Raw genomic sequence first — 26,646 nt, forward strand, 5'->3', positions numbered from 1 at the left:
AAGCCTCCTGGAATAGCTTGAATCTTGGACCATCAACATCATAGAACGGACCTCCGCAACTTGAGCTAAAGCAGTCTCTTCATTAAGGCTTAGTAGTTGCTGTAGGCTGTTATACTCGACAGATAGAAGTACAACCCATACTTTTTGTTTGCTTCTCATCACAGTGCCTCTCAGAATCATATCCAGATTTTGGAAGCCTTCTCAGTGTCCCTCAGAAAAGGACTTTCTTCTTTGCCTCACTTTTAGTGGGTCTTGTGTTAACAAGCAGTATTCAGTGAAGTCCATTGGGTAGCTACTGCCCACGCAAGGGAAGTAAAACAAAGCCAACCTTCTTAGTGAGCTCCCCACAATTAACCAAACTGGCTTCTGTGTTATTCCAACTGGCTCTTACGCATGAAAGAAAGCATGTAGGTGGAAGCAGTTGGGGAAAAAGTAATATTCAGCCAGGGTCAGCGTGACCCACCAGCCTCCACTGACACCTAATTTGCCCATTCAGACAGTGGTAAATTTTAAGCCAAAGGTCTAGCCGTCCAAACCAGTCCACAGTTTAATTCCCCTGCTCACACTGATTGGAGCTCGGAAATCCTAATGACATGTTTGCAGCAGCTGCGCCATTTAACAGTGATTTTCCAGAGGGAAAATGGTAATGGTCCAACACACTAGGGCTTATGGTTGAGTCACTACAGGGCTCTGGGATATTACTGCAGAGTACCGCAGGATGGTTTAATAAGGAAAGGACAGGAATCCCACAGGATATGACAGTTAATCAGAGAAAATGCAAGTCTACATGTGAACAAAGCAGTCATTACCTCTCTGCTTACTTCTTGTCACACATGAAGCTTAGGTAACAGCCAGCCTGCCATATCAATGCAAGGGACATTATTGAAGGATTTTTTAATCTTGAAGATGAGGCCATTGGCATTTTGTGCATGTCATAACTGAGATGAGTTTGTTGGCCTCTGCTTAATTGCTTCACATCTCCAGAAAGACCTTGTGGAGTGGAACAGCATTAAGAAATGCTTTCCATCGTTATCTTTCAGGAAATGAATGCACCCCTCATTGGTCCCTGGATTAGTAGCCACAGTGATAGCTAATTACCTTAATTTATTGGTCACATTAAGAAACAAGTCCTATGCCCCTTTAGCCCCTGAGATTAGCATTTGTGGAATGGGGTCATTATCTTACGACAATATAAATCCCAGGAGACTGTGATATTTCTTGGGTGTAAAGGCCTCCATTATAGCAGACTGTAGCAATCTCTTTGCAGGGGAGATAGTTGGGTGTTATTCAGATAACTGAAATCATGGTGGTAGAATAATGCACTGCTGGCTTTTTTTTTGTCCTCCTCTGCATGTTCTGTGAAGGAGCTGAGTGTACCACCTCATGCCTGGATCACAATGAACCCATCCTGCTGCGTGCGAACGAGACCTTGCAAGACATCCAGCACTGGATGAATCCTCAACGAGTGAAGGTCAGTGGGTGTTGATATTATGCTCCTCTCAGCCCACAGATTTCAATGTGCCCACAAAGTGAGCAAACCCACACATCTGAAATGGGGAATCAAGCAACAGCATTGTCCTAAGAGTAGCCTTCTTATGATCCCTGTGATTAAATAGCTTCCAGCCTTCTGTCAGGGCTATCAATAGGGGCTCCAGTGCTAATTCTCCTTTACTGGGGCCTTTTTACATTGCTTTAGGGGTACAAAGAAGTGGCACCTTCCTGTTCCAGGGTTCCTCTGTATTATCGTTTATCTCTGAGGTTTCTCAGTACAACATCAGACGTACACTTCCACCACTTGTTAAAGGAATCAAAGAAGGTCCCTCAGTCCCACACAGCCCCTAAAAGTCCTGATTAGTGGACGCTTCATTTTTACATGTCTCCGCAGGAGAAAGCAAAACAAAACAAGAGAAAGGCTATGGGGTTGGCTTTCTATTCTATAGTCTGCATTGCATGGTGGGGCTGTGTCTTTGTTCCCTGGATTGCTGCCTGATGACAAAAGAATCCCCTGTATTGTCTCTCAAATTGAGGTATTGATTCTTCTACCACTACTCATGGCAGATGTAGACTTGGATCAGTGAATTTCAGAGGTCACCATATATTCCTACTATATACCACAGACCCATAAATTCATACTTACGAAAAACGTGCACACACTGCAAACACTCACAATGCATACACACACTCACATGTACCCCTAAACGTTCACAGGTGGGCATTAATAAGAATACTCAGGCACATATCTGAAGATGCATATACACAACTACATATGCACAGTCATTCATAAAATACACATGCAAATTGGTGTTCATGTACCCAAGTACCATACTGCTTTGGAAAGGCATACACAAATTCAGCTCTCAGATGTACAGACACACACATCCATACAAAGTCAGCCTTGTGTTACCTTCAGAAAAGAACGCTCCTGCCTAGAATTCCATACAAAAAGGCCTTTATATATACCTGCAAGCATACACTTTCTTACACATTGTTGTGGAAGTATAGATACAATTCTGGATGTGTTTACATGCATATCTGGTGCAACTTGACTGTGAAACGCTTTGGAAAATATGGCCCTTTTTGGTGCTTCCATAGAAACTGGCACCACCTTCTTTTGTTTTGGAAACCTGTCCTCAGTTGCAAGTGCTGAACTCCTGAAAATCTGGTGTCTCTGGCAAATATGAACCCACATTTTGCACACTTAGAGCTAGATTTCTTTCCCTAAGAAAAGAACCAAGCAGCTAACATGTGCCCAATGAACTGAACACTTTTGACAACCCATTGACTTATTTAGTTGCCTAAATGTGTGCTGAACTTGACTGTGCATGCTAAGCCCTTCTGAAAATCCTGGCTGTGCTGTAACACTGGCATAAGGAGGAACAGAAAAATTCCTAGGAGGGGGCTGGGAAGTAAGTATCTAGAGGATGTAACAATCAAACTATCTCTCTGAGCACCTCCAACACTGTGATTATATTACTGGCCAAGCTTAGGTTTTACTGGTGTGGAGCATAAAAAACCCCTTATCTCTGTATTAGGGGCAATTTCTCACTGTTTCTTTCCTGCGCTCTGGACTTTAAAGTGGTTTTGTAATTCATGGTGAAATAAAACTACAGCTTCCCTCCCATTCTTTGCTGTGCTGCCCTCATTTATTGATGCTGGTACTCAGAGGGAGCTGTAACGAGTTTTATACCTGTGGGTCTCTGGAGGGCTCATTAGGCAGCAGGGAAAAATATGGTAGGAAAGGGGGAGAAGGAGGGGAGTGAGGTATAGAGGAGAATTGATAGCTTCCAGGAACACAGTGGTTAAGTATGAGTCCATTTTGTCCCTACATCAGTGATCTTGCAAGGGCTTTAGATTGTGAACATCTGGGGTCTCGACCCCCAAATGCTTTGTTTATATATAGCCGATTAAAAGGTGGGGGTCTTCGCTTCTAAACCTGTGTTAGAAGGTGAAGTCAGGCACTATGGGTGCAAAACAACTATTATACCACTCCAAAGCATGAATAAACCTACCTCTTTTGCAAGTGCTGAGACAGAGCATTTGTTTGATGCAGATTCTACTTAGATCAACTAGGAAACATCTTCGCATCTTGTCGAGTAGTGTCAGTGTCCATATCATCTCTTAAGGCAGTGGCCAACCCATGGTACAAGTGCCACAAGTGGCATGGGCAGCCTCTGTGTGTGGTAGATGGCAGGACTTGGAGGGGACAGGCAACACAGCAGCAGTTAGGGCAAGAAGCAGAAAGCAGAGCAGGAGATTAGGCAAGAAACACAGGGCAGGGCACAAAAAGTGGAGGAGACGATCATGCAGGTGGCACAGAGTAAGGAGCAGAAAGCAGTTTGGGCAGAGGAAGAGGATAAGAGTGGCACTTGGGGAAGGTTCAGGGCTACTACAAAAAGGTTGGCCCCCACTGCTTTTGCGGGGTATGGCGCTAAGGCTCGGATGGGGTTAACTTGGATGAGTGGGAAATGCTAGTGCTAGCCATTGGAGCCAATCTGTGGCAACACTTCATGATTTCCAGTCAGTTCCAAAATCCGGAGGGAAAAAAAACCATGCTAACCCCTCCAATCCCCATCTACTATTGATGATATAGTCTGTGCTGGAGCACTCAGGGAGACGTAGAAGGGACGGAGAAGCCAGAAGTGTCTAAGCAACAAATCCCTGCTGCAAGCTGCTTACATTGATGTTAATGTGCCAGGCCAAATTTTGCCCTTAGTGAGTCTGCCACCCTACTGATCTCAACGTTGTTGCCCAAAAGCAGTATCTGATCTTTAGCATTTACAAGATTAGCTTTTGCCTGAGATTTCTGAGCACTCTCCCATCATAAGGGACTGTTGTTATGCCTTATTGTTAAATGCTAATAATGTACAGCATTGTAAGGGCACAGACAGAGGCAGCCCCATCCAGGAATTTGCCTTGTAAAAGGCAGATACACATAAGACTTTGGGAGAGCCAAAAAAAAAAAAAAAAATGTTCTTCTGTGCCTTTTAAATAACATCTGTATTGGAAATGTGCATTGGGAAGGGTCATCTTTCCTGTGGGAATTGCTGAGTTGAGCTTTGCAAATAATGTGATTGTTTGGTTCACCTGAAATTCTGCCTTTTCTCAAAGTGTTGTGTTCACCTCTGGCAAAATTTTTAGAAATTTTTGGAGAAACTGAAGGGTTAAAATGTATATAGTTTTCAAATGAACATCACCTTTTATTTAACCTAAAACAAAATATTCCATTTCATTTTCAAAGATATAGATTTATTTTTATTTCAAATGGAATCAAACTTAGAAATTCAGTGTCATTTCAAATAAAAAAAATCTAAATGTTTAATTCAGAAAATGTTTCAACAAAACATTTTCAAGTCTGTGGCTTATTTTAGTTCACCCAATTCTGCTTTTTTTTGGAGTGGGAAAATCTTTGAGCTGAAACTTTTGCCACAATTCAAGTTTGGAGAGATTGGGAGTGTGCAGGACGAGGCCATGCAAAGTGCCAGCCTAGCTGCTGGAGGAGTATATTCATATATGGCAAGTGCCGGAGGGTCTGGGAGGTGCACCCAGTACTGCCAGAAATCTGGTAAGAGAGGGCTCAAGGGCATCGTGGCATGCTCTGTATACATCTTTGGATACCATAGCAAAGCAGGTAGTATGAAACTCCCACATACCCTAAACTCAGGCAATCTAAGATGCAGGATTTTGACCCTCCTGCACTAATCCAGAAAAGTCTCCTGCTGAGTTTGGGGTTCCCTCTCCCTTCCCTGAGCAATTATGGATGCTACTAAGCTCTGAAACCTCTTGCTAATCATCATATTTTACTTAATGCTTTTGGATCAGTGCTGGTTTGGACTGGTTGGGGGCACACAAGCCCCAGTAATTTAGCCTTTCTAAGCTCTAACCACTGTATGAGGAGGAGAACTTTAGACAGCATCTCCTGGGGGCATGTAACCCCACTCCTAATTTCTCAGTGCATTGAGGACACTATATTGGTACCAGATTGGGGTGAGGATCTAGGTCCTCTGAGTCTTGCCTAACGTGGGAAAAATTACACTTGTATTTATTTTCTTGTCTGCCTCTTACTTCTTATGGGACCCTACCTCAGTTCCCTCTCCCTTCAGAAAAGATGGGTAGGCAGCCACCGAATTACAGATGGGACCGAATGGTGGCATTTATGGGATGGGGACAAGACCAAAGTAAACATACAAAACTATGCAAAAAGGCCTGACTCCAAGGGCAGCTGGGTTGTAGGAACAGATAAAAGAGGGGCCCATCAGGGAGTCGTATGTCACTGGACTTTGTGTCAGTGCCTGGGAATGAATGGAGAACACTTGCTCTCATATAACCAGAGGCCAGATGGGATTCTCTTCTTGCTTAGTTCAGTATTAAATGTGATCTTCCCCTTCCCCTTTTATGATGCCTTTTGTTGACCTTGTAAATGCCCTCCATGTCTGCTCTAAACTAGTTGCATCTTAGTCAGATAAACAAGGTCGGCATTATTTCAGTAGGCGTGTGCAATGCCCCAGGCACCTGTGTATTTATTAGAACCACAGCAGTTATTACCAGGGCCCAGTAAACCAAATCCTCATGAATTTCCATGCAAGTAGAATTCTCCCCCAACCCTTTCCCACCAGGTCATTCCTTTGCATCCTGCCATGGAAAGCCATAGGAAACAAAGGCTTTTTACTATGAATTTGGGTTTTAGCAAATCAGCAAGGCAAGCCAAGTCTACAGTTGAGGGTCTATCTTTGGGACTATCCTGCCTCTGCGTCCCTGAATACCAGCAGTATTAGGTGGTAGTTTAAGCAGTTCCAATTTGTTCAGCCACCAGGATATCTCCCTGGGAGAGAGCTGGTCACCAAAGTAGCTGACATTGAACTGGCATAAGGCTCCAAGTCTGTAAAGCTAAGGGTGCATGTAGACAAAACGGGAGCCCTAAATTGAAGCAGTGGGTTTTAGTGCCCACCGCTTCAATTTAGGGCCCTTAAAGCCCCCATGTCGTGCACACACCCCGCACTTACCTGCCTCTCCAGCGGCAGGAAGGGGAAGGTGAGCTGCCAGCAGGCAGAGTGGTCCCTGGGCTGCAGGGGGGGGCAGGTGCTTCCCTCCACAGCAGTGGCAGCCCCTACCCAGGCAGGCACCTGGCTCGGGCTGCCCCGGGGGGCATCGCAGCTGCAGAAGGAAGCACCAGGTCCTCATGCAGCTCAAGCAGGCCAGCAGGCTTCAGAGGGAGAGGTAGAAAAGAAACAAACAGGCTCTCTGCTTTTCTCGGGCAGAGCCTGCCTTCCTGGGCTGCTGCAGGGCTTCCTGTGGAGCCCCTGAGCTGCATGGAGCCCAATGCTTCGCTCCACAGCTGTAGGGGTAGCAAACTAAAACTCCTTGGAGATGTTTTAGTTTGCTGTGCCCCAAGTCATTTAGGGTGCGTTACGCTGCCGAATTTCCTATAGTGGCTGGAATTAATGCATAGTACACCACCAAGGCATGCAAACATTGACACCTTTAAAGTGGTACAAAAGCATTTAGCCCACTTTAAATTGTCCCGCATATATGCCCCTCATTTCGTCTACACACAGCCTAATACAATAACTAGTATGTGGCAATGAATTCATGTCAGTGAAGATCACAGAACCCAGGTGAGCTGTGCTATATGCAAGATGTACCCTTGAACAAGCTACTGCACCAACTGGTTTCAGGATGCACCTGGCCTTGTGTAGAAGGACTGGAGACCAAAACACGTACAAACTGCCATTGCTTCTGGCCAGGATGTAAGCACATTTCAGCTGGGAGACACAGACACTCTCTGCTTGCTTATCCCCACACCTTAGCCCCTTTGAAGCCTCCCTTCATGACAGGGAAGAAGGAGTGGTGTAGGTAGGCACATGATCCAACTGCCCAAAATTAACAAGCAACTTAAGCTCCCTGCCTGAGATTCTCACTGAATATGGATCCTCTAAATCCTTCTCCACTCACAGCCCAAGAGCCATGGTTTCATCCCCATTAATTATAATACAGGAATAACTGGGGCAAAGGCACCCCATAGGGCTCCAAAATATGGGTGCAGTTCTCGCCACAGAGGATGAGAAGAAATTGTATAAAGCACTTAAGCATTAGTTCTCAAGTGGGATTTAATTGCGGACATTCGTTTTGTGCTGTCCCTTACTCTAGAGGAAATTTTATCCCCTGGGTACATCCTGAGGGGTCAGACAAAGCTGAACAACTGCTTCCTTTTAGTATCAATGGGCTCAGCAGAAGTGACCAATAAATTCTTTACAAGGGACTGACTTGACTTGGTAACATCCTCTCTTAAGCATCTTCTCCAAAGATCCAACTCCCAAGTCCCCTTTTACTTTATTTAAAGGCTGACCCCTTAATCACCCCATTTTTATCTGCTGTTTTGAGTAGTGTTTTAAGATTAGTCTTCACTGTCATGGAAGTTCACCCAATAAAACACTGCGTGGCAATGTGCATTGACTTGGGGGGTTGAATGGTGCTCACATTTTTAGGCATACTCCTTTCTTGCCAAGTGTAGGCAAACATAGTTTGACATCAACCTTTGCAGTGTTGAGGGCTTGAAGTGGAGTTCTTCTCCCATGGCTCATCATCATTTTCCCAGCGTTTTACAGAAGCTATCAACTCTTTTATGTGTTTTAATTTTCACCTTGTGTTGACTTGCAGCTAAGACTGTTTATGATGAGATAGTCTTTCACCTCTAAGCCATGGGTTTGCATCCAGCCTGGGCTGTAGGATCCATTGAGGAGGTCCTGTGCATTCAGTTGGGTGCTCTTGAGGCAGTTCTGTCTTGTATTAATCTGCAGTCTTGTGGGCAGTTTCAACAGGGGCAAAGGACTGAGCGGGTTACAGGAAGGCCTCTCCACCTCAAGAGCTGAGCGTGTCAATAGGGGATGGCAGTTTGTCCTGCTGGTGCAAATGTTTGCCTGGTTCTGTAGATAAACAGTATTCTGCCTTTTCCAGCCTGTCACCCTGGCTCCATTCCTCACCATTAAAATCTTACACGCAAGGCTAGCAAGATATTAGTACCACTCTCAAAGGGCACCATTTCTCTTCAGACATTCACTTATGCGGCTGACTCTGGGCTTGGGGAAGAGGAAGGTCTATGTTTTTTGCCAGCTCTTTTGCAGTTTAAACCCTGGTTGAAAAGCAGCTGGAGTCTTCCTTTTAATCTCCCCTCTTCCAGCCTGTGGGCTGGACTTATTTAATTTGAAACCTAAAAACTTTGCCTCCCATTTTTTCAGCCTGAGTGCAGTAAATAGAAGGAGGGGAACCACCTAACACTTGTGGCAGGCAGCAACCTTGGCCTTGAAATGTCCAGATGTCTGTCAAGAACTCATTGGGAGCACACTTGACCCTGCATGGGCTCTGCACCCTGCAATCTCCTTCCCTGAGGGGATAAGCAGCATTGTCCTCCCCGCTTTCCCTGCCAGCTTCCCCTAGCCTCTTCCCCTCTCACACAGACGGGTCCTATTGCAAGGCAGGTGGAGCTGGCTGGGCTTGACTAATAGTGGAAAATCCGAGAGCATTGGAAAGATAAACAGTCCAGTGCAGATAGTATAAAAGTCCTTTTTCTCGCACACGTCAGGTAAGCCTCAAATGACAGAAACTGTAAAAACATGCTGAGGTTCTCTGGCAGATGGATTAAATTAGCCATCAAATAAACAGGGGAAGGGATGTCTTGTGCGTCAGGTCCTCCCAAATGTTAATCCCCTTCTTTCCTAAACTTCTATCCCACCCCCTGCCCCAGCCGTTTGGCAAATGTCTCTTGACACGCTTTGTAAACGGGCCGTTTCATCACTGCTATTCTCTTAATCAGATTGTTGTCTCCTGGATAATGGAGAATGGCCCTCTGAAATGAGTGCTGCGGTTGGTGGATAAGCAAGGAGGATGGGGAGCCAGAGGTGGCACAAGGACCTCAGTCCCTTCTGTCCACTGGGCTCTTGGGGGTGTCATATAGGGGTGTATAATGATCACACTTTACAGCTGATGTAGCTCTGCCAGCAAAAACGTCTATGTGCAAGCCATTCTGCTGGTAGGAGGAGACTTCTGCCAGGTCAGCTTCTGCTGTTCGTGGACCTGGTGCAAACTAGTCTGGGCATCAGAAGCAGTTCAGCCACAGTAGCTTTTCACACAGATTAATTTACTCTGCTTGCTAGGGAACACCAAGGCCTTCTTACTTGACTCCTCCCCAAATGGAGCCAAGAGCAAGGACTGGATTCAGAGTAATGGTATAGATGTGAAAAACTGTATGTCCCATTACAAGCAATCCTAGCAGTTATCTTAATATGGTAAATCAGCCAGTGCACAGCTCTGTATTCATGCAAGTAGACAGCATCTGGCACCTGAGCTAGGATATTCAGAGCTAGCTGGGTTTTTACTACACTATGCCTCGTACAGCTAAGTAGATCTACTTTATGTTATTGTAAGGAGAACAGGATGATCCCCAACTGGCCTGAGCATGAAAAAACACCATTCCTCCCAGTGCAAACTGTGACTACTCTGAATCTAAAAATGAGAGTGCCTTTATACTGGAATAGGTAGGGTGGTCAAACTGTTCTAGTATAGAACAGGCTGGCCACCCGACCTGTTCACAAGTGCCACAGACAGCCTCTCTGTATAGCACGCAGAAGATCAGGGAGGGTGCAAGGAGCAGCAGTAGATCAGGCAGAGGAAAAGGGATCAGAGTAGCACTCAGGAGCGCCTGGGGCTAAACTTGTAGCACACCTGTCAAAAAAGTTGGTCCCCACTGTGCTGGAATGAGACTTGTTCTTATAAGATTTCCAACTCCCTTCTGCAGACCCTGAAATATCAGCATTTTGCCCACAATTAGTCAGTCATTCCCAGGTTTCCATTATGGAAAAGTCAGCTGATATTTAATAAGGATAAAATCCATCATATTCTGTTGAAATTGCTCTAAAACTTATCAAATGAAATAGCCTTTGTATGGGTTATTTGAGTGGTTATGATGGGGATATGATCATTGGACAGTGCAAAAGATTTGTATGAAGGTTTCCCTTTTCTGCGAAGTTCCAAAAGACTTTTTTTCTCCCAGACGACTTGCTGCATGCCACTGCCAGCTCTCACCCCAGCAATCCCATCCTGCTTCCTGGATAGGATGGGCGGCCACTGAAACCTGGAGCCTTGCAGCAGCGAGGAAACCTTCTGAAGGCATTCCTAAGTGTTTTCCCCACTTCCCTCAGCCAGATTATGGACAATGCCTTTGCTTCTGCTTGCCACATTCCCCTGCCACGAGTGAAATATTGAACATGACACTTGGGGAAAACCTTAAATATTATTTTAATCTCAAACTTTCTGTTATTGCAAGCGTCAAGTCCAACACTTCTTGTAAATAGTTGGAGGACAGCCAGGCCCTGAGAACACAAGAGGTGTTAGGAACTGAACTTCATTGGTATGGTGTGTGTGTTGGGGAGGAGGGGGGCAGAATATAAGCCAGATCACTGGCTTTCTGTACACTGATTTCTTTGTCTTAACCAAGTTCATTCTCTCTCTCCAGAGCGTTGTCTGCACAGCAGGGCTCAAATGGTACCCTCACCCTTCACTGATCCACTGTGTCAAAGGCTGTGAGGTGAGCATTACGCTTAAGTAAGCCCATCACCTTTGTTTGCCTGGACCTCATAGTAACAACGGAGATAGCCAAACTTTTAAAAAATCCTTTTTCTGGAGCAGGATTTGGTTTTGTCTGTAGCTGTGGTTAAATTGGATTCAGCAGCATCAATTCTGATACCCAATGGTAAAAATAGATCACGTTTGCTGATGTTAAGACTAACTCATATAACAGCTAATGATTTGATGAGCCTTGTATGATCTAATGTGGACACATCAAGGCTGCTAATAGTTCTGATTCCTTTTCCTTGGCAGTTTTTAGGACTAGGAGATTCATTGTTTCCCTACTGTTTGCCTTTATACTGAAGTGGATAACAGTCCTGCTATCTAATTAGAAAACCAACTCTCTGAAGAACAAGTTACCTCCAGGCTTTGGAGAAGAGATAAGTATTTAGGAAAATTAAAGGGAAAAATATAGTAAGAACAATCCAGATATTGAATTGGAACAGGAGGGACCAGGCAATGGTTGGATGAAGAAGGGGCTTTGAAAAGTCTTTGAGCAAGAGACACCCAACTGAAGTCAAAAAGGAAATTTAACATTTCTATGCTGTATTAAAAATTCTTTCCTGAATTGTTTTCTGAGTTGTTCAAATCTGATGTGTCATTTTTGTACTTACACAACAGAAAATAATAGCCACCAAGAGACAAACTTAACTGGCGTCTCCTCCAAGCCATGCTTTTTTCTGTTAAAGGAACCTCTTATGATGTGTCCCACTACGTAACTTTTCTGGGCACTAAAATCATGCCCCTAATAATTTACTTCTGAATCAAGAGCCTTCCCTGTGAAGCAAGCATTAAGTAATTGTTAATGCCACCTATGCATTATAGCTGAATAAGCATCCAACTGCGAGCCACGGAAGCATTTCTAATGTAACTTGGAAAGCATGCAAAACTTCTATGTTTTGTCACAAGCTCAAGCTACCATCCTAATGAGCTATGAGATTCATAAATCTCCTTAGCAAATCCTGTCCCGTCTTTGAGCAAATTGAGGCTGGTTTAAGGTTTAGTACTGAAGTTGTGTGGAAGCAAGCATTTTGCACCGGTTTGAATTGATACCATATAGAATTCATATTGAATGAGCTTCCTGCTGGGTTATTGATTTTAACTAAAAGCTCAAGGTACGACTCAAGGGCAGTGAATTCAGCACAGAAAAACATTGAAGGATGTCCTGGTGGTGTGTAAATGACCCTTTTGCACAACTTGAGACAGGACACTTCTCTTTCCCACATGGGAATCTGCTGTGATCAGACAAAGTACTATCTTAAGGCTATAAAGAGACATCACAATTGTCATAGCATGGGTTGTACCATGACTTGTCCTGCAATGAAGATTGGCATGTCCACACATCATCTTTCAAAGCAGGTTTTAAAAGTACAGCCCCTTTGTGGTACTTTGACAATCAGCTGATTGTCAGCCCCAGCTGGGACAGCCCTGAGTTCAGCTGGAGACTTGAGCTGTCCAGACTGGTCCTGCAATCAGTTGATTGTCGAAACCTCATGGCCCGCTGCTCTGGCCAGGCTGCCAGGACACAGGAGATCAGAGGCTTCCTGCTGGGGTAGGGGCTGAAGGGCTTCCCCCCTGGGGACTTCAAACTCTGCTGTGGGCCTCCGATCCCCTGCGCTCTGGCAGTGTGGCCAGAACTGCCATGCATGGGGTTTAAAGTCCCTGACTTTGGAAGAAGCCTTTTCCCCTGCTACGTGCAGCTGATTATTGGCCCAGTCCCATTGTACCAGGACTTTTAAAAACCCTGTGTGCAGTCTGGCTCTACAGGCAGGCTTCTGACATTCCCAGAACCTGGGGTCCCCGTGATCAGGAATTGTCTCCCTGAACTGGGGTCTTTGTGTGCCAGGAACATCTAAAAACAACATATACAACTACACACATGGTTTTTAAAAGTACTGGTGTACCAGGTCTGGGGCCAACAATCAGTGTACACTCAGTGTCTGGGAACTTGCATGTACCAGGGATGTAGGATGCACTGCCACCTTCCAGCGGTGCATTCAGCCAATGCGCCATAACTGTATGGACAACTGCCATGATAAACTGGGACAAATTGTCAACAAATATTGTCGTGCAAACATTTTTGGACATTTGTGGCATGACCAGCATCAATGCTGTCTGTAAGTTTGCATTTTGCCCCACCATAAAACTGCCTGTGTTGCCATGAGGGCAACATCTGCTTGGAGCCGAAGAGAAACAGAAGCTGAGTAACGCCACTTGACCAAATGTTTCTGGGCTGTGATGTCTGTCTTTCAGCAGTATGGGATCACACACATCATGAATTCAGATCTCTCTACTAGAGGTTCTTATTCTTCACTTAAATGTCTTGAAAGCTAAATTAACCAGGCATCTGCACTTCTTCCAGGTAAACTATGCGCCAAACCCTAAGTTAGTGGGAATAAACAGAGTACACCAGATAGGCACGTGTGCCTATTTATCCCAGCTAAGGAGCTGGCCTCCTTTGTTTTCAGTTCCTCCTCTACTTCTGCCTGTGACTTGGGGAACAAGCCTAAAAGAGCAGTGGGCAACTTGCACCTCCTTGTTCCCTTGAACAGGCCAGACCACAATGTAGTCTCGGATAAGTACGGGGAAAAATGTATTTGCTTTTAAGCATTGGGTCTGTTTTTTCAGCCTTACATGTCATTAGCAATTAGCAATTATTTTGAAGTGTGTAGTTTCTTTTGGCAGCATTCCTTGAAAAGATTTAGAAATCTTAAAATGTTTTTGTTGTAAAAGCAACTTTTGGCACTTCTCTCTTTGGCTCCCATCACCATCACGTCTGAGTATCCCACAAGCATTAGCCAGGCTGCACCTTGAGAAGTAGTAGTACAACAGTACTAGTAGTGCAACATTGTCTTCATTGTATAGCAAGAAACTGAAATGCAGAGGAATTAACTTGCCAGGCCATGCAAAGAATATGTGGAAGAGCCAGAATTTGAACCCTTGTCTCCCAAGTCCCATTCCAGTGGCTTAAAATGAAGCTTGCTAGGACTAGGAGAGCACCTTCTCAACTAAGAATTGCAACCATTGATATAACACATTGAGCACCCCTGCAAAACAGGTAAATCTGAGTCCTGTTTTAAAAGTTGGTACATTGAAGTTCAGTGATTTGCCCAAGTTGTCAGAGCAAGCTAAAACAAAACTCAGTCTCCTGATTCCATACTAAATACTGGACCACTCTGCTTTTTGCTGGATGGATGGTATGCTGAGTGACTTGTCATAAGCTACAAGACAGGTTTCTTGCGCATATAAATGACAGACCCAGGAGGGTAATAAGTCTCCAACAATATAATAGTCTTATGTCTAGAAGTCCCCTAAATGAAAAGCATTCTGCTGTGGGTGCTTTGACTGTCATAAGCTATCTTGTGCATTATGTTCCTACAAGCTGGCTAGGTGCCCCTGTTCTCTGGGGAGAGCTAAAATAGCATCCAGGGACCATTAGAAGTGCTTTTGGTGTGCTGACGAACTATTGGGTACCAGTTCCTCTGCTGCTTAAGAGTGACTGTTACTCAGGTAAAGTTTGAAATCATGTAACAGTTTACCAGAAGCCATTATTAGGGACATGCTGTGCCTTTTCTCTGCATTTTTCCCATCATTGTTCATTTCCAGGGTCCTTCTGTATTGGTAGAAGTCCTCTTCTTTTTCATCATTCATTCAGCAGTATAACAGCCTCACTATCTACCACCATGGAACCATTTCTATGCTATCAGAGCCTGATTTTCCAATATCCCAGAATGGGCCAGATTGTATTTTCTAGCATAACAATGTATGCCTTTCCTTCCTTAATGGAAGGAATAAACAACCTTCGTACCACCTTCCCCATTCCCACGGACTGGCGACAAAATGAATGGCACCAGGAAGAATATAATTTCTGATGCACTGATAGCAGCAAACTTGCCTGACTAAAGGGGATTTGGATTCTGCTTTTCAAAATGTAACCCAGGCAAATGCAATGCAGTGTAACTCTTTGAACTCCTTTAATGGTATGTATAGAAATTCATGAGCTTAGTTCTGCCTGCAAGCCTACTCAAGCAGTAGAAGGAAGTGGTCTTAAGTTTATGAGTCTAATGTTCATTCCCCTCAGATGATCCAACCAAGAGCTGAGTTACCAAAACAAAATATCCATTGTTTTCCCATTGTGCCCCTGCAATGAGCTGCCTGGTTCAAAGTATTTCAGGGGAGGCATGTTCCTCCTGAAGTTCCTATTGAGAGTTTTCCAGCGTTGACAGGTGCATGGCATAATTGAATAAATCAGCAGGAACTTGAGGGTGGAGAACTGAAATGAAAACCTGTGTTGACAAACAGATACTTTGGCAATAAGCAATGATAAGGAAGCAAAAAAGGAAATGGAGGAAAAGCCCATACAAGTTTTTTGGGAGAGTGGCCAAATATTACATTTTTCAAAGTGGCCTTGTCAAGATAAAAATCATATCTGTAAAAATAAATAAATAAATCTTTCCTTTGTTAGCATATTAAATAATGAAATTGGAAAAGACTTTGTGGGCCAAAGCCTTTGTCAGCGCAAATCAGTATAGCTGTCTGAAGTCAAGGGAGTTGAGCCAATTTACAACAGCGAGGTATCTGACCCTACCGTTGCAATTTCTTTTCCCTATTTACACTCTTTGCTTACTGTTTGCACACAAAATGTTTTGAAAAATGAAACTAGATTAGACAATTCACTTCCTGACTTTTTTTTCCACTCTGCACTCATCCAGCATTGCTGCCATTTGGGTTTCCAACACTACCAGGAAGTATTTAAATTTACAAATCAATAACAACAACAGAGTCTGGAGTCCAAGCACTTCATGGTGTCTTTTTAGAGTATTTATGAGCCTGGTCATAGCCCTTTATGAGAAAAGCATGCCAAAGTCCTCATAGTTTGTTCTCTGGAGGCATCCATCATAAAGAAAAAAAAAATCTAGTATTGCACTTAGTATAAAACCCTGACATGAAATCTTGACCACCTTCCCAGTTCATTCCCCAGAGATGGTTTCTTCTAGGAAAGGCCATAATTTCATTAACGGAGACGTGTTGACTCAAAGGGATCTGCCCCTATCGAACCAATTGTAAGGTGCATGGGGGCCATAAAATTGTCAGCTGCTGAGGGCCCAGTGTAGCAGTGCTGGATATTTCGCCATGACGGTTATAAGTGGACTTGCACATTGGAGCAGATTGACTGGAGGTGCTTTCAAACAGCATCCACTTGGCACTAGCCAAGAATGTGGCAAAAATTACATTGTAGTCCACAGTCACGACCTTAGTCTCTCCTCACCGGTTCCATTAATCATCTGCACACATCTTGCATCTTGTTTACAACTATGTCACAGTATATCTCTGCTTGCTTTATTAGCAGGCTTGTCTCTTCCCTTTACAATGTGTGCATGTATGTATGTATGTGCATATGTATGCATATGCATACATGTACATGCATGTATTTGACTCAAGGTTACCTCCTTCAAATGGGCCTTGCCTAGTTTCACCAATTACAAATGTAGAAGGACTTTGGTTTCCATGAGAGGTTCTTGCTGCACTGGAGTGATGAATTTAAGAGCAAATTCAATCTGCTCTGCAAAAGAGGGAAGCAAAAGACTGCTGTTTTTAAAGTAATGATTATTATTCAAATCCATACAGCCATTATAATAATTCATATATTTTTCTTTGAGGTGATTAAGAACATTACTTAATGAACATTTACAGCCTTCCATGAACACTTATAATTACTCCAGTTTGACAGCTGTGAAGCCTGAGGCACGGGGAGATTACGTGACTTGCCCAAGGTCATATAGAGGGGCAGGGGCAGGATGAGAATCAGACTATTGGAGTTCCAGAGTCCCTGTCTAGGCTCCAAACCCACCTCCTTCCTCTGTCAATTTGAATACCCTTACGCTTCCTAAACCGACCAGTCCTACTCTTCTCTATGCCCCATGCATTTACACTTAGATAACTAGACCTCACATGTCCAAAGTGACTATAGGTTTTAGTTCCTTTATGTCCATATTTCCCCACATCAGTGGCATCTCTTGAAAATGTCAGACTTACTCACATTTTTACAAGCAAAGGGGATCACTTATTTTTCTTCCAACTTCCTGTCAGTCCTGCCTGCTTGGAAGGAAAGTGCGAAAAGTGTCTGTGGCTGTTGGATGGAGATGCTGTACTGCTCTGCCGGGGCATAAGAAAGGTCCTTGCTTTCAGCTTGCCCTAGGCCTTTGCTGAGTTCCTCCAGAGCCCACATCCCTGTTCTCACCATCTTTGTACTGTTTAACTTTCCAGCCTTTCATGGGAGACAACTACTGTGATTTTATCAACAACCGAGCCTTCTGCAATTATGATGGTGGGGACTGCTGCGCCTCAACAGTGAAGACCAAAAAGGTAGGTCTGCCTGCTCCTTTTTTTACCTTAAGCTCCCCTTACCAAGTGTCTGCCCCAGACTTGGGCAAAACCAGCCTGTATTCATGGCCACCAGGTGATCTGGGTGTTTTGGTGGGCAATGCCTTGTCCCCCCAAAGGGTCTATTTACAGGTGGTTCAGTTTAAGATGCTCCTCCCCTTTGATGTATATGTGCTTCCCATCATAGCCTGCCTTAAGCCTTTCTAGCATGTGTTAGCAAATGAGACTTGCTTTTCTTCTTCGATGCTTGTTGTTAACAAATGGCTGCTCTGCAGGCAACCGCCGACACTCTATACAGTCTTCTTTTGCGTGTCGTAACAAAAGCTACCAGGTGTCATTTCTGACCCTAAATCTCCAGGGAATTTCAGAGTATGCGCATCATCTGGGTTTAGATTAGCAGCAGGTTCCTGGGGAGGAAAAGAGAACTTTTGCTCCATATGCTCATGTTGAAGTGTTGAATTTTGCAGGACTCTACCTCTTCTTTGGGATTTGAGGTTGAGGAAAGGAGAATTTCTTGATGAAGCCAAGAGACTGAGTGTATACTAAAAAAAAATACGTAGACTAGTTACAGATAGAGAGGCTAGATTTGCTGTATATCTAGAAGGCACATGAAACCTGGCAGTCTTTATGCCACCGCAGGAGGACAAAGTGGACTTCTTGGTAGGAAGTATGGTTAGCCATTGGCAGCAAGGTTTTCTTTCATCTTTCGTTTGGTTCATCCAAACGCATCTCCCAATACCGTGCTGCTGTCTTTCTCTGGCTCACCAGGGAGCATTGGAAATGGGGTGTGAACAAACTTTGGTAATGAAGCTAGGTTGATTTAATTTCTCCATAGCAGCAGACATGAGATGGAGGGAGGTGATTTTCCCAGTTGGTAAGCATTTGATATATTTGAATTTGAGGAGTGCAATTCCCAGTCGGTAAGCGTTTGAATTTTCCTAGTTGGTAAGCATTCCCTCTTGGTAAGCATTTGATATATTATCCATTATAAAATGACTCATGTGATCTGTGGGATGAAAGGGGCAGCCCTCGCAAAGAAGGTGTGTGCTTATGCCTGGATTGGCTGTAGCATGTGTAGTACGTAGAGTGTCTGAGGTGACAGTGGGCCCCACATCCAAAAAATAACATTTCCAAAAAGTGAACTAGGTTGTTGATGAACACAAATTTTTAGTATCTCCTTTAAGAAGATTAGAGTGTCTCTGATTGGCTGCTTTCCCCATTTGCCCACATCCTTCTAAAGAGCAGCCAATCGGGGCTGCTGGGAGAAGCAGGCAGGACTCTCTTGTCTCCCTTTAGAAGCCAGAACCATTTTCACAGAGAAAGAGAAGGACGGATGGAGCAGATAGAGCACAGCAACTCAGAGCAACTCTTCTCCCATCTCCCCCATATCCCTTATGGGAGCAACGAGGATGGCCACTTGTTGGAGGCAGAATATATTCCTTGACAGAGGGATGGGCAAATGTTAGGGTGATGGTAGACCACCATTCACACACTTTTCTCTGATCGTATAAAAAGCACATTGGGCACTGGTATAATCCAGTACAGCAGCATAAGGTCAGCAGCAGCTTCCGGTTGCCATACAATTGTGATCACGTGGCTGCCAGCAGCAGCCGCTTCTTTTCACCCTCCCTCCCCACCAAACTCAGTGCCTAGGGCATTTGCCTTATTCACCATGCTCTAGTTATACCACTGATCCAATATATCTTAGTAGCTTCTTAACATGCCCTTGCTGATGTGGATCAAACCAGAACTGAAGGTTTAAAGGAGGTATAAAGATGTTCACCGTCTCCTTTGTTCATTGGCCGTTCTGTTGAGAGAGGCCAACACAAGCAAGGCTATAAAACTGAGAACTGGGCACCTGCCCGTAAAGAACCAGAGTAATACCTGCTAACTCAGTTCACACAGGAATGTTTTCAAACGGCTCATCATTGACCTAGCTCTGTTCCTACTGATTTCAGTGGAAGTAGAGGTGGCCAATACTGAGTGCTTTTGCAGATCCTGCCCTATATATTTCCTAGTCGTTCCTAAGGCCTGAACCACCAGATGAAGTGTTTTCTCAGGATACAAACATTCAGCTTTCCAACCCTTCCTCACTCTCACAAAAGACAACAACCACCCTGAGACCGAATAACGCTAAAATGAAATGAGAAAACCAATGCATTTGTAGGTCCTTCAAAGCCAAAAGTGGGGTGGCCAGTGCCCAGTTTATTAAATTTATAGCATACAGAGGGGAAACAATAATCTAGCAGCCAGTGTGATGTAAAAATTTAAGGCCCGTTTGAGGAAGGCAGAGCCTCTCCTGTAGTTCAAAGGATCGGCCGCCAGCTCCCAGACACCTGTTTGAATTCTGATTCAGAAACCCAGCCACGGGGGCAGAAAAACTCAGCCCTGTTAGTTATTTTCCTGTCTGAGGCCTTTGACTGGAGAACAGATTTTAAACACAGTTATTCAAATATAGTCCCTCCTTTGAAGAGCTTTATGAGTGGAATGTTAAAGGAGATATTCCAGAGGGAAAAACAATGAAAAGTGAGAGAAAAGGGAGCTGCATAAAAATACTGCACATACCAAATCCTTCCAGCACTATTTGCCACCTACTTAAAAAGCAGAGCTTTAAAATACGCATTGGGTGCTAAAGCCAAAAGCTGAAGGAGGCTGAGGGAGAGGCAAGCCTGTTGCTTTTAATTCCAATTCCAGATGATGGTATATTTCCATGCAATTGTAGAAAGAATCAGTGGGTTTGAAGGAAACACTACTTCTGTTCCAGGTTCACACATTGCATGGCAGAGGTGCCAGTCTTTTCAGATGTAAAAAAAAGGGACTTGGTAAAATATCTTCCATTTATACAGAGCCTTTCAGCCCATAAAAAATGTCTGAATATTTTAGAAGGTATACCTATACAGTATCCATCTCTTTACCCACCATCGAAATGCAGCCACCACAGAGCAGAAGTATGGCAGATGCTCAAAGGGCACAATGCTACTACATAATTTATTTTAAGAAGGGATTGAAGAATATAAGCATATCCAAGTGAAACTGCAGTGGTTAGCAGTCATGCAGAAAATGACTTGAGGTCTTTAATGTCCAGAAACAGTCAGGACTTCGGTTTTATGCCCTTATTCACTCATCCAAAGAAGAACAATACCATGTGCTTTATCTGGCCAATCAAAACTAACCAACCCAGTTCAAAAAGTTTTATTTGCCAAGAAGTGTTCATAATTAGTTCAAAGAGTATAAAATAAGTCACTGAAGAACATCACTGAATGCTGCAAAATTTGTAACGGGTAAGTTTAGGTTTTCAATGGATATGTATGAAGAGATTGCAGCCTGCTAGAGGAATTTAGGAAGCAGGAAAAGGATGCATTCAGAAGGTAAATAATTTTTGGTGTGTTCATTGTTCAGCTGCAGTAATTCATAATACCATCCCAAGGCAAGGACTTGGTACTGGCTCTCAGAGAAAAGCACCACCTGAAGAATTAGCAACACCATACGCTGCAGCCCATGGCAGTTACCAAAGACTGTATACCTACAATCCAGATTCAGTTCCTATTCTAGAGTGATAGTGTGGCCTGACTTTAGGAGGAAAAAGTCTTTTGCAGTGGTCTGCAGTTTAGCCCATGAATGACCTAGAAGCAGAAAGCGCCAAACCACCAAGCAGGTCATCTTGGCAAAATGAAGGTTGAGCTGTTAAAAGAGAGAAGATTATGTTGTATATTCAGAGGGGATAGAGTCCTCCGTTAAGAAACGAATAACATCCCATCCCTTTTTAATGTTTGCAACTTCCTAACCAAGCATGGCTTGCCGGCTTGCCCTCTGCCTGATGCTCTCTACTACATCTCCTTGCTGTTTGTCCCACAGCAAATAAGCAGAAGTATTCTTATGTTGTTTTAAACACATGCACTGCATTATTAACTTGAGTAAGCAAACGATTTGCTGGATTTCTAGGCTGACTACTCCCTGCAACGAATTCCTTTTGGGGAGGGAGGTAGTGGGGTGACATTCAAAGAAGGTAGTACTGTATTTTAGGCTCTCAGACTGAGTGAAAACAAAGGCAAAATTATGCTCCTGGTAGAGTCACTAGAACTGAGTATGTCTCCAGGAGGAATAGGAGCCAACAAAGAACAACACAAAAAATTTTAGAAATGTCCCACATGCTCATCTTTCTCTAGTTATTTTCCCCTTTCAGCATGTAAGACTAGACCCGTTGGTTAAGCATGGGCACTGAATGCATTTGTGCGCAAGAGATCTGCATTTGACAAGGAACAGATTAGTCCTTAGTAGAGATCACCATCAAATCCCACTGTTAGCTTCGTTTGATTCAGCTGGGGTTCCCATTACCTCATTTTAGCTCAGGGTTTCCACAGGAGTGATCTGAGCTAAGTACAGACAGTCAAAAAGCCTGAAGCTGAATTGATTCAGTCTTTGCAGGTTAATCTCAGATGCAGAGATTAAACTGAGAAACAACTAGCCAGACATTCACTTTTGATTCAGGAAATGCAGCCACATGTCTGCAGTGGCTCAGGCCAGAAGCCGAAGGGCACTAGAGTATGCCTCTCTGGCATATAGCCAGCATGGGCTGTGTATTGCTTCCTCTTCCTGATGCCCCTGAGGTCTCTGGGATTTGCAGTCCAAAATCACAACAGCAGGACTCTGTGGGGTTCCTCATCACTTCGTCTTCCTGCTTCCAGGTGCCTCTGGGATTTGTAGTCCACAGTCACAGCCAACAGTAAGTTTTTAGTAGGGCAGGATAGCTCTGTACTTGGGGGAAAGGAAGTTTAACGCCGCTCCCTGGCCTGACCCCAGCTGTGGTTTGCTGGGGGACGGGGGGAGGTAGTCCCTGCCCCCCGCCACCCAACCCTTTTCTGCTGGAGCAGACCACACAGTCCAGCCTATCCCAGGGCTGGAAAGCATGCTGGGATGCTGGGGACTCTGATTTAACTTGAACCAGGAAGGGGTCTGGGACAGAAGTTTCATTGGTTTGACCCAATTCAGTTAAGTCTGACACTACATTCAACCAGGCATATCTTAAACCAGTTTCAACCATTTTGAAACTGGTTTACATGCACTGAACTTCCATTCTGTTACAGATTTAAACCAGTTTCTGATCACTTAAACCAGTTTATGTGTAACTTCTGCCCCTAGCCCTTGTGAGCTTTATAGTTTGTCCACTGTAGTCTAACTGCTGCCCAAATGTGGGGTTGTGTATTTGCCTTCTTACTCTTCAGCCTCTCTCTTCTCCATTTGCCTTTCTCCTCCATTAATTTCTTCTTTTCTCCACTCTTTATGAACCTGGCAGGAAAGACCTTCCTCAGATTTCTAAGTGGTCTGTGCTTGCATATTTTGTTCTAAACTGTAATTACAGATATTCTCTGTCAATGATCCTGCAGCCCAGTCCCAGCAGTTTGTTCAAGCAAATCTAAAAACCCAAAATTAGCTCTTTTATACTCCCTGAAGCTGTATTTGTGGTGCCAAATATTCCTCGTACTTAAGCCTCCACTCTTCCCATCCATTGCATTTGTATAACCCTTATGTAGTGGGTAGGAGAGAAGCTTTCCCATGTAGTTTCAACAGTCTGAATCTGCAGTGAGCATTTTGTGTCCTGGCACTTTAAAAGGTATACATCATCCTGGCAAAAATGCCCATTTTAACCTCTTCTACTGTAACAGGTGCATGCATCATGGCGAGAAAAACATAGCAAGTGGTTCAGTGGAAAATAACTGAGGAGTAGCGCCAGATGGGGAACCATTCATGTTTTATCAAAATCATTGCTAATCTGGAAGGTATGCAGACTTATCTGAGCTTCTTCAGCCAAGAATTCAAGGCTGAAAGTAAAGGATCTTTAGCTGATATGCTGCCTTGCCAAAGATTGCTTATTTCTTCCAAAAGTGGGATCCTGTGGATGACTGTCTAACTTCTGTTGCTGGTGGAAAAAGTGACAACATCTCAGTACTCCACAGGGGTAAATGAACACAACTGGCACAGTTGAAACCAAGGGAGCTTGGATGTCCCTGACACGATTCTGTTCCAGATAACTTCAGCGTCCTGCACTGGGATTGTTTCTGTGCCCTTGTACGTAGCTAGAGAGGTACAATAGACAGTGGGCTGAGCTTGAGGGGAGGGAGGTAATAACATGCATTGCTTCTTTTGTGTGGAAGTAGTCCAAAGCTTACTGTGTGCTCCAAGTTGACTGTCTCACTCGGGCGTTTGCATGAACTTGCTTGTGATTTTTCATCCTGGCTTGTGAGTGGCTAGTTATTTGACGCATGCGGGTGTTTTCAATTGTGGTTGGTTGAGAGCTTGTTTTGGGGCTTAGAGCTGGTTTGCATAATAGTTTAGGGATCCTTTCCAGACAACAATAAATTAAAAGCAGTGATGGTAGTAGCACACACTGCCTATCCTGAGAGAAAATTCTTGGCTTCAAGGGGCACGGTACTTCCCACAACGTACAGCATTCCCCAAAGAAGAGCTAACAGAGGGTGTTTGCTCAGCCATCCAACCTCACTTCATTAGCAAGTGTTACAAAAACCAGTGAACGTAGCCTCTCCTGCTACAGCGCCAGCTATTTGGCCTCTGGGTGGTCTGGCCACTATTAAATCCTTGGTGATTATTTAGACTAATTACATTCATGTTTTCACAATCAGTAGCACAGGGGTGGGAAGCACAGCAGATTGCTGAGTGGTAGAGCCACTTGCTTTCACACTCTGTGTGGTTTGGCAAACTGGCTTCCTTGCTCAGTCCCTTGTTTGCCAGTATTCAAAATGCAGATGAAGAGTCAGTGGCCTCACAGTAAGGGACAGCAATGGCCCACTTTCCCTGGGGTAGCACTGCATCCTTTTCTGCTCTTGTGCCAGTATGACAGCAATGGGATCCAACTGATTGCAGTGGAATGATGCCCAATTTACCCCAAGAGCAGGGAGAAGGATGTCAGGCCTGTTGACTTTGGTGGGCTAACTCTTGATTTACATCCAAGTGGGAGGAGCGTAAGGCCTTCTAAACCTTACATTCTATTCTATATTGGGGTCATTGAGGAACTTCAATGCAGACTTTCCCAGGCCCTTGGGGGCACTGAACTAGGTTTGGAGTGAACCCTGCATACCAGCCCAAAGAGTTAAAAGGGGATTTTTGTTTCCTTATCTCAGAAAAGTCCTTGTGACCTAAATGCCAAAAACCAGTGAGAAGAAACTTCCAAGACATGTTTTGTCCATAAGGGCCCCATCAGGGAACAAAATGCTCCCTTGGTATTTGAACTGTGAGGGTTTGGGGTGGGGGAGGTGAGGGACCACTGAGAGCCTCTTGTTGCAGCCTGCCATGCTTATCTTGACATAGTGCGTTTATCCAGGGGAGGGGGATGTGTGCCGGGGTTCTTCATATTTCCAGCATTACTCACGTCAGGAAGATTTTGCAGACACTTCAGCTGAAATCTAATAACATGCTGTTTCCCAACATGTGCTCTTCCTTCTTAAGACCCCTGCAGCCCATGCTGAGGCCATTGGACCTGACTGTTGTCTCAATTGTGCTGCTGTAAGTCAGAATTGCACTTGAGCCATTGGAATTGCAGTTACATAAAACAGGTATTTCTTCATGAGCAGAATCAGGTCATTTTTGTTACTCTTTTCCTAACTTGTGGGGATTCCCATCAACCTGTGATTGGTCCTGTGGAAAGAGAGAGCTGGAATCCTCCAACACATCCTCCCCTGTTTCCACAAGTTGTCTTCTCCAGGCAATTCTCTGTGGGTTTCCTGTAGGGATATCATTGACTCCTTGTTTTGTCAGATTAATAAACGGTAATAATCTTTAATCTGTGGAGCTCATTGACACAGGGTATTGTGCAGGGCTAGCATGCAGGGGTCAATCAATCCTTAGATCAGTGTCCCTAAGGGCTCACAAGTATCAAATCTTTAGTAACTCAGTAGGACTCAGTGGGGATTAGATACATGAGACACCTTTTTTAATTTCAAAGTTAATTCAAATTATGTTAGAAGGGAAATTAAAAAGCATAGCTCTTCCTGACTAATCCCACATATAGAAGTCTTATTCTGGAATAATTAAATTGGCTTGGCTTTCCCCTTGTTCTTCACATCTGTTTGTTTGGCTTAGCCTACATGTATGGTATGGACATGGTCTCTTTGATTCATTTGGTTCACTTAGTGGATAGTAGTGTCTGTGTATGTGCATTTTTGTGTGGGGCTGTGTGCACTGAAAATGGACCCAAGGACCAAATTTCCCAGTTTCCTCATTGTTCTGATCACTGGCTTTGGTTCTAGACCGGTTTTTTCAAAGGTTTGCGTATAAAAATGTGTGCTCCTCTTCTTTTCTCTCACTTCACCCTTTTCCCTACTCTCTCTTGGGATGCATTGTTCTCCATTTATTCTAGTTTGTTTGCAGATACCATATCTTTGTCTATTATGTCACAATAACTGAGGCAAGACCTGAGTTCAATATTCTTTCTCCTGCTATAGCTGTGTTCCTTGATATTCAACATAAAGTTTCATGAGGGGAAACAACGGGGGAAATTAGGTCTTGGAAGTAAGTAAATGAAGGAAGAACTAATTCTTAAATATTTGTTTTCAGTTGTACGCATCTAGAAACTGCAGTGCTATTCAGCTAGTCTATTAATAATTTGGGATCTTCAAGAGCTCCTGAAAATATCAATATATCAAAAAATGTGTTTTTCCAGGCTCAACACCCAACTGGGTCATGGATTAGAGAACAACCTTCGGAAGACGTGTAGTGGCAGGGGTGGTGACGAACGGTGATGGTGGTGGCAGCACCTGGCTTCCCTTTCATGGCCTAGCCCCTCATTGTGCTAGGCACTGTACAAGCACAGAACAAAAGACCTTGCACTTAGGAGCTTAGGACCAGCTTTTTAAAGGAATATGGGGTTTAGGTACCCAGGCAGTTTTGTAAAGCCCTATTGGTGTCCACAGGAAGGTTAGATGCCTATATACCTGTGAAAATCTGACACTTTATGGGAGCATATGTTTGCTATAATTATTACTTAGAATGAAAATACTTTTTCTTTGCTCTCTTGATGCTGTACTAATGAGATGGGCCAAAAGTTCTCAAGAAGTTTCTTTGGCCTCAGCTCATTCTACATTTTATTTCCCTGTCAATAATTGGTTGCCTTATGCCCTGCCGCATAAGTCT

At 44.0% G+C, this 26,646-nt stretch overlaps 1 protein-coding gene across 1 annotated transcript in view; it reads left to right on the forward strand.

Annotated features, from left to right (window-relative positions):
* The window catches only part of PAPPA (pappalysin 1), a 229,752-nt gene that overhangs the window by 192,552 nt on the left and 10,554 nt on the right, over positions 1-26,646 (forward strand). Inside the window, exons 19-21 of the mRNA XM_006267917.4 lie at positions 1,365-1,471; positions 11,006-11,077; positions 17,386-17,484. Coding sequence (XP_006267979.2) covers positions 1,365-1,471; positions 11,006-11,077; positions 17,386-17,484 — 278 coding nt within the window. The remainder of the gene's footprint in view (positions 1-1,364; positions 1,472-11,005; positions 11,078-17,385; positions 17,485-26,646) is intronic.

The sequence above is a fragment of the Alligator mississippiensis genome, chromosome 12, assembly GCF_030867095.1.
Source record: "Alligator mississippiensis isolate rAllMis1 chromosome 12, rAllMis1, whole genome shotgun sequence".
NCBI lineage: Eukaryota > Metazoa > Chordata > Crocodylia > Alligatoridae > Alligator > Alligator mississippiensis.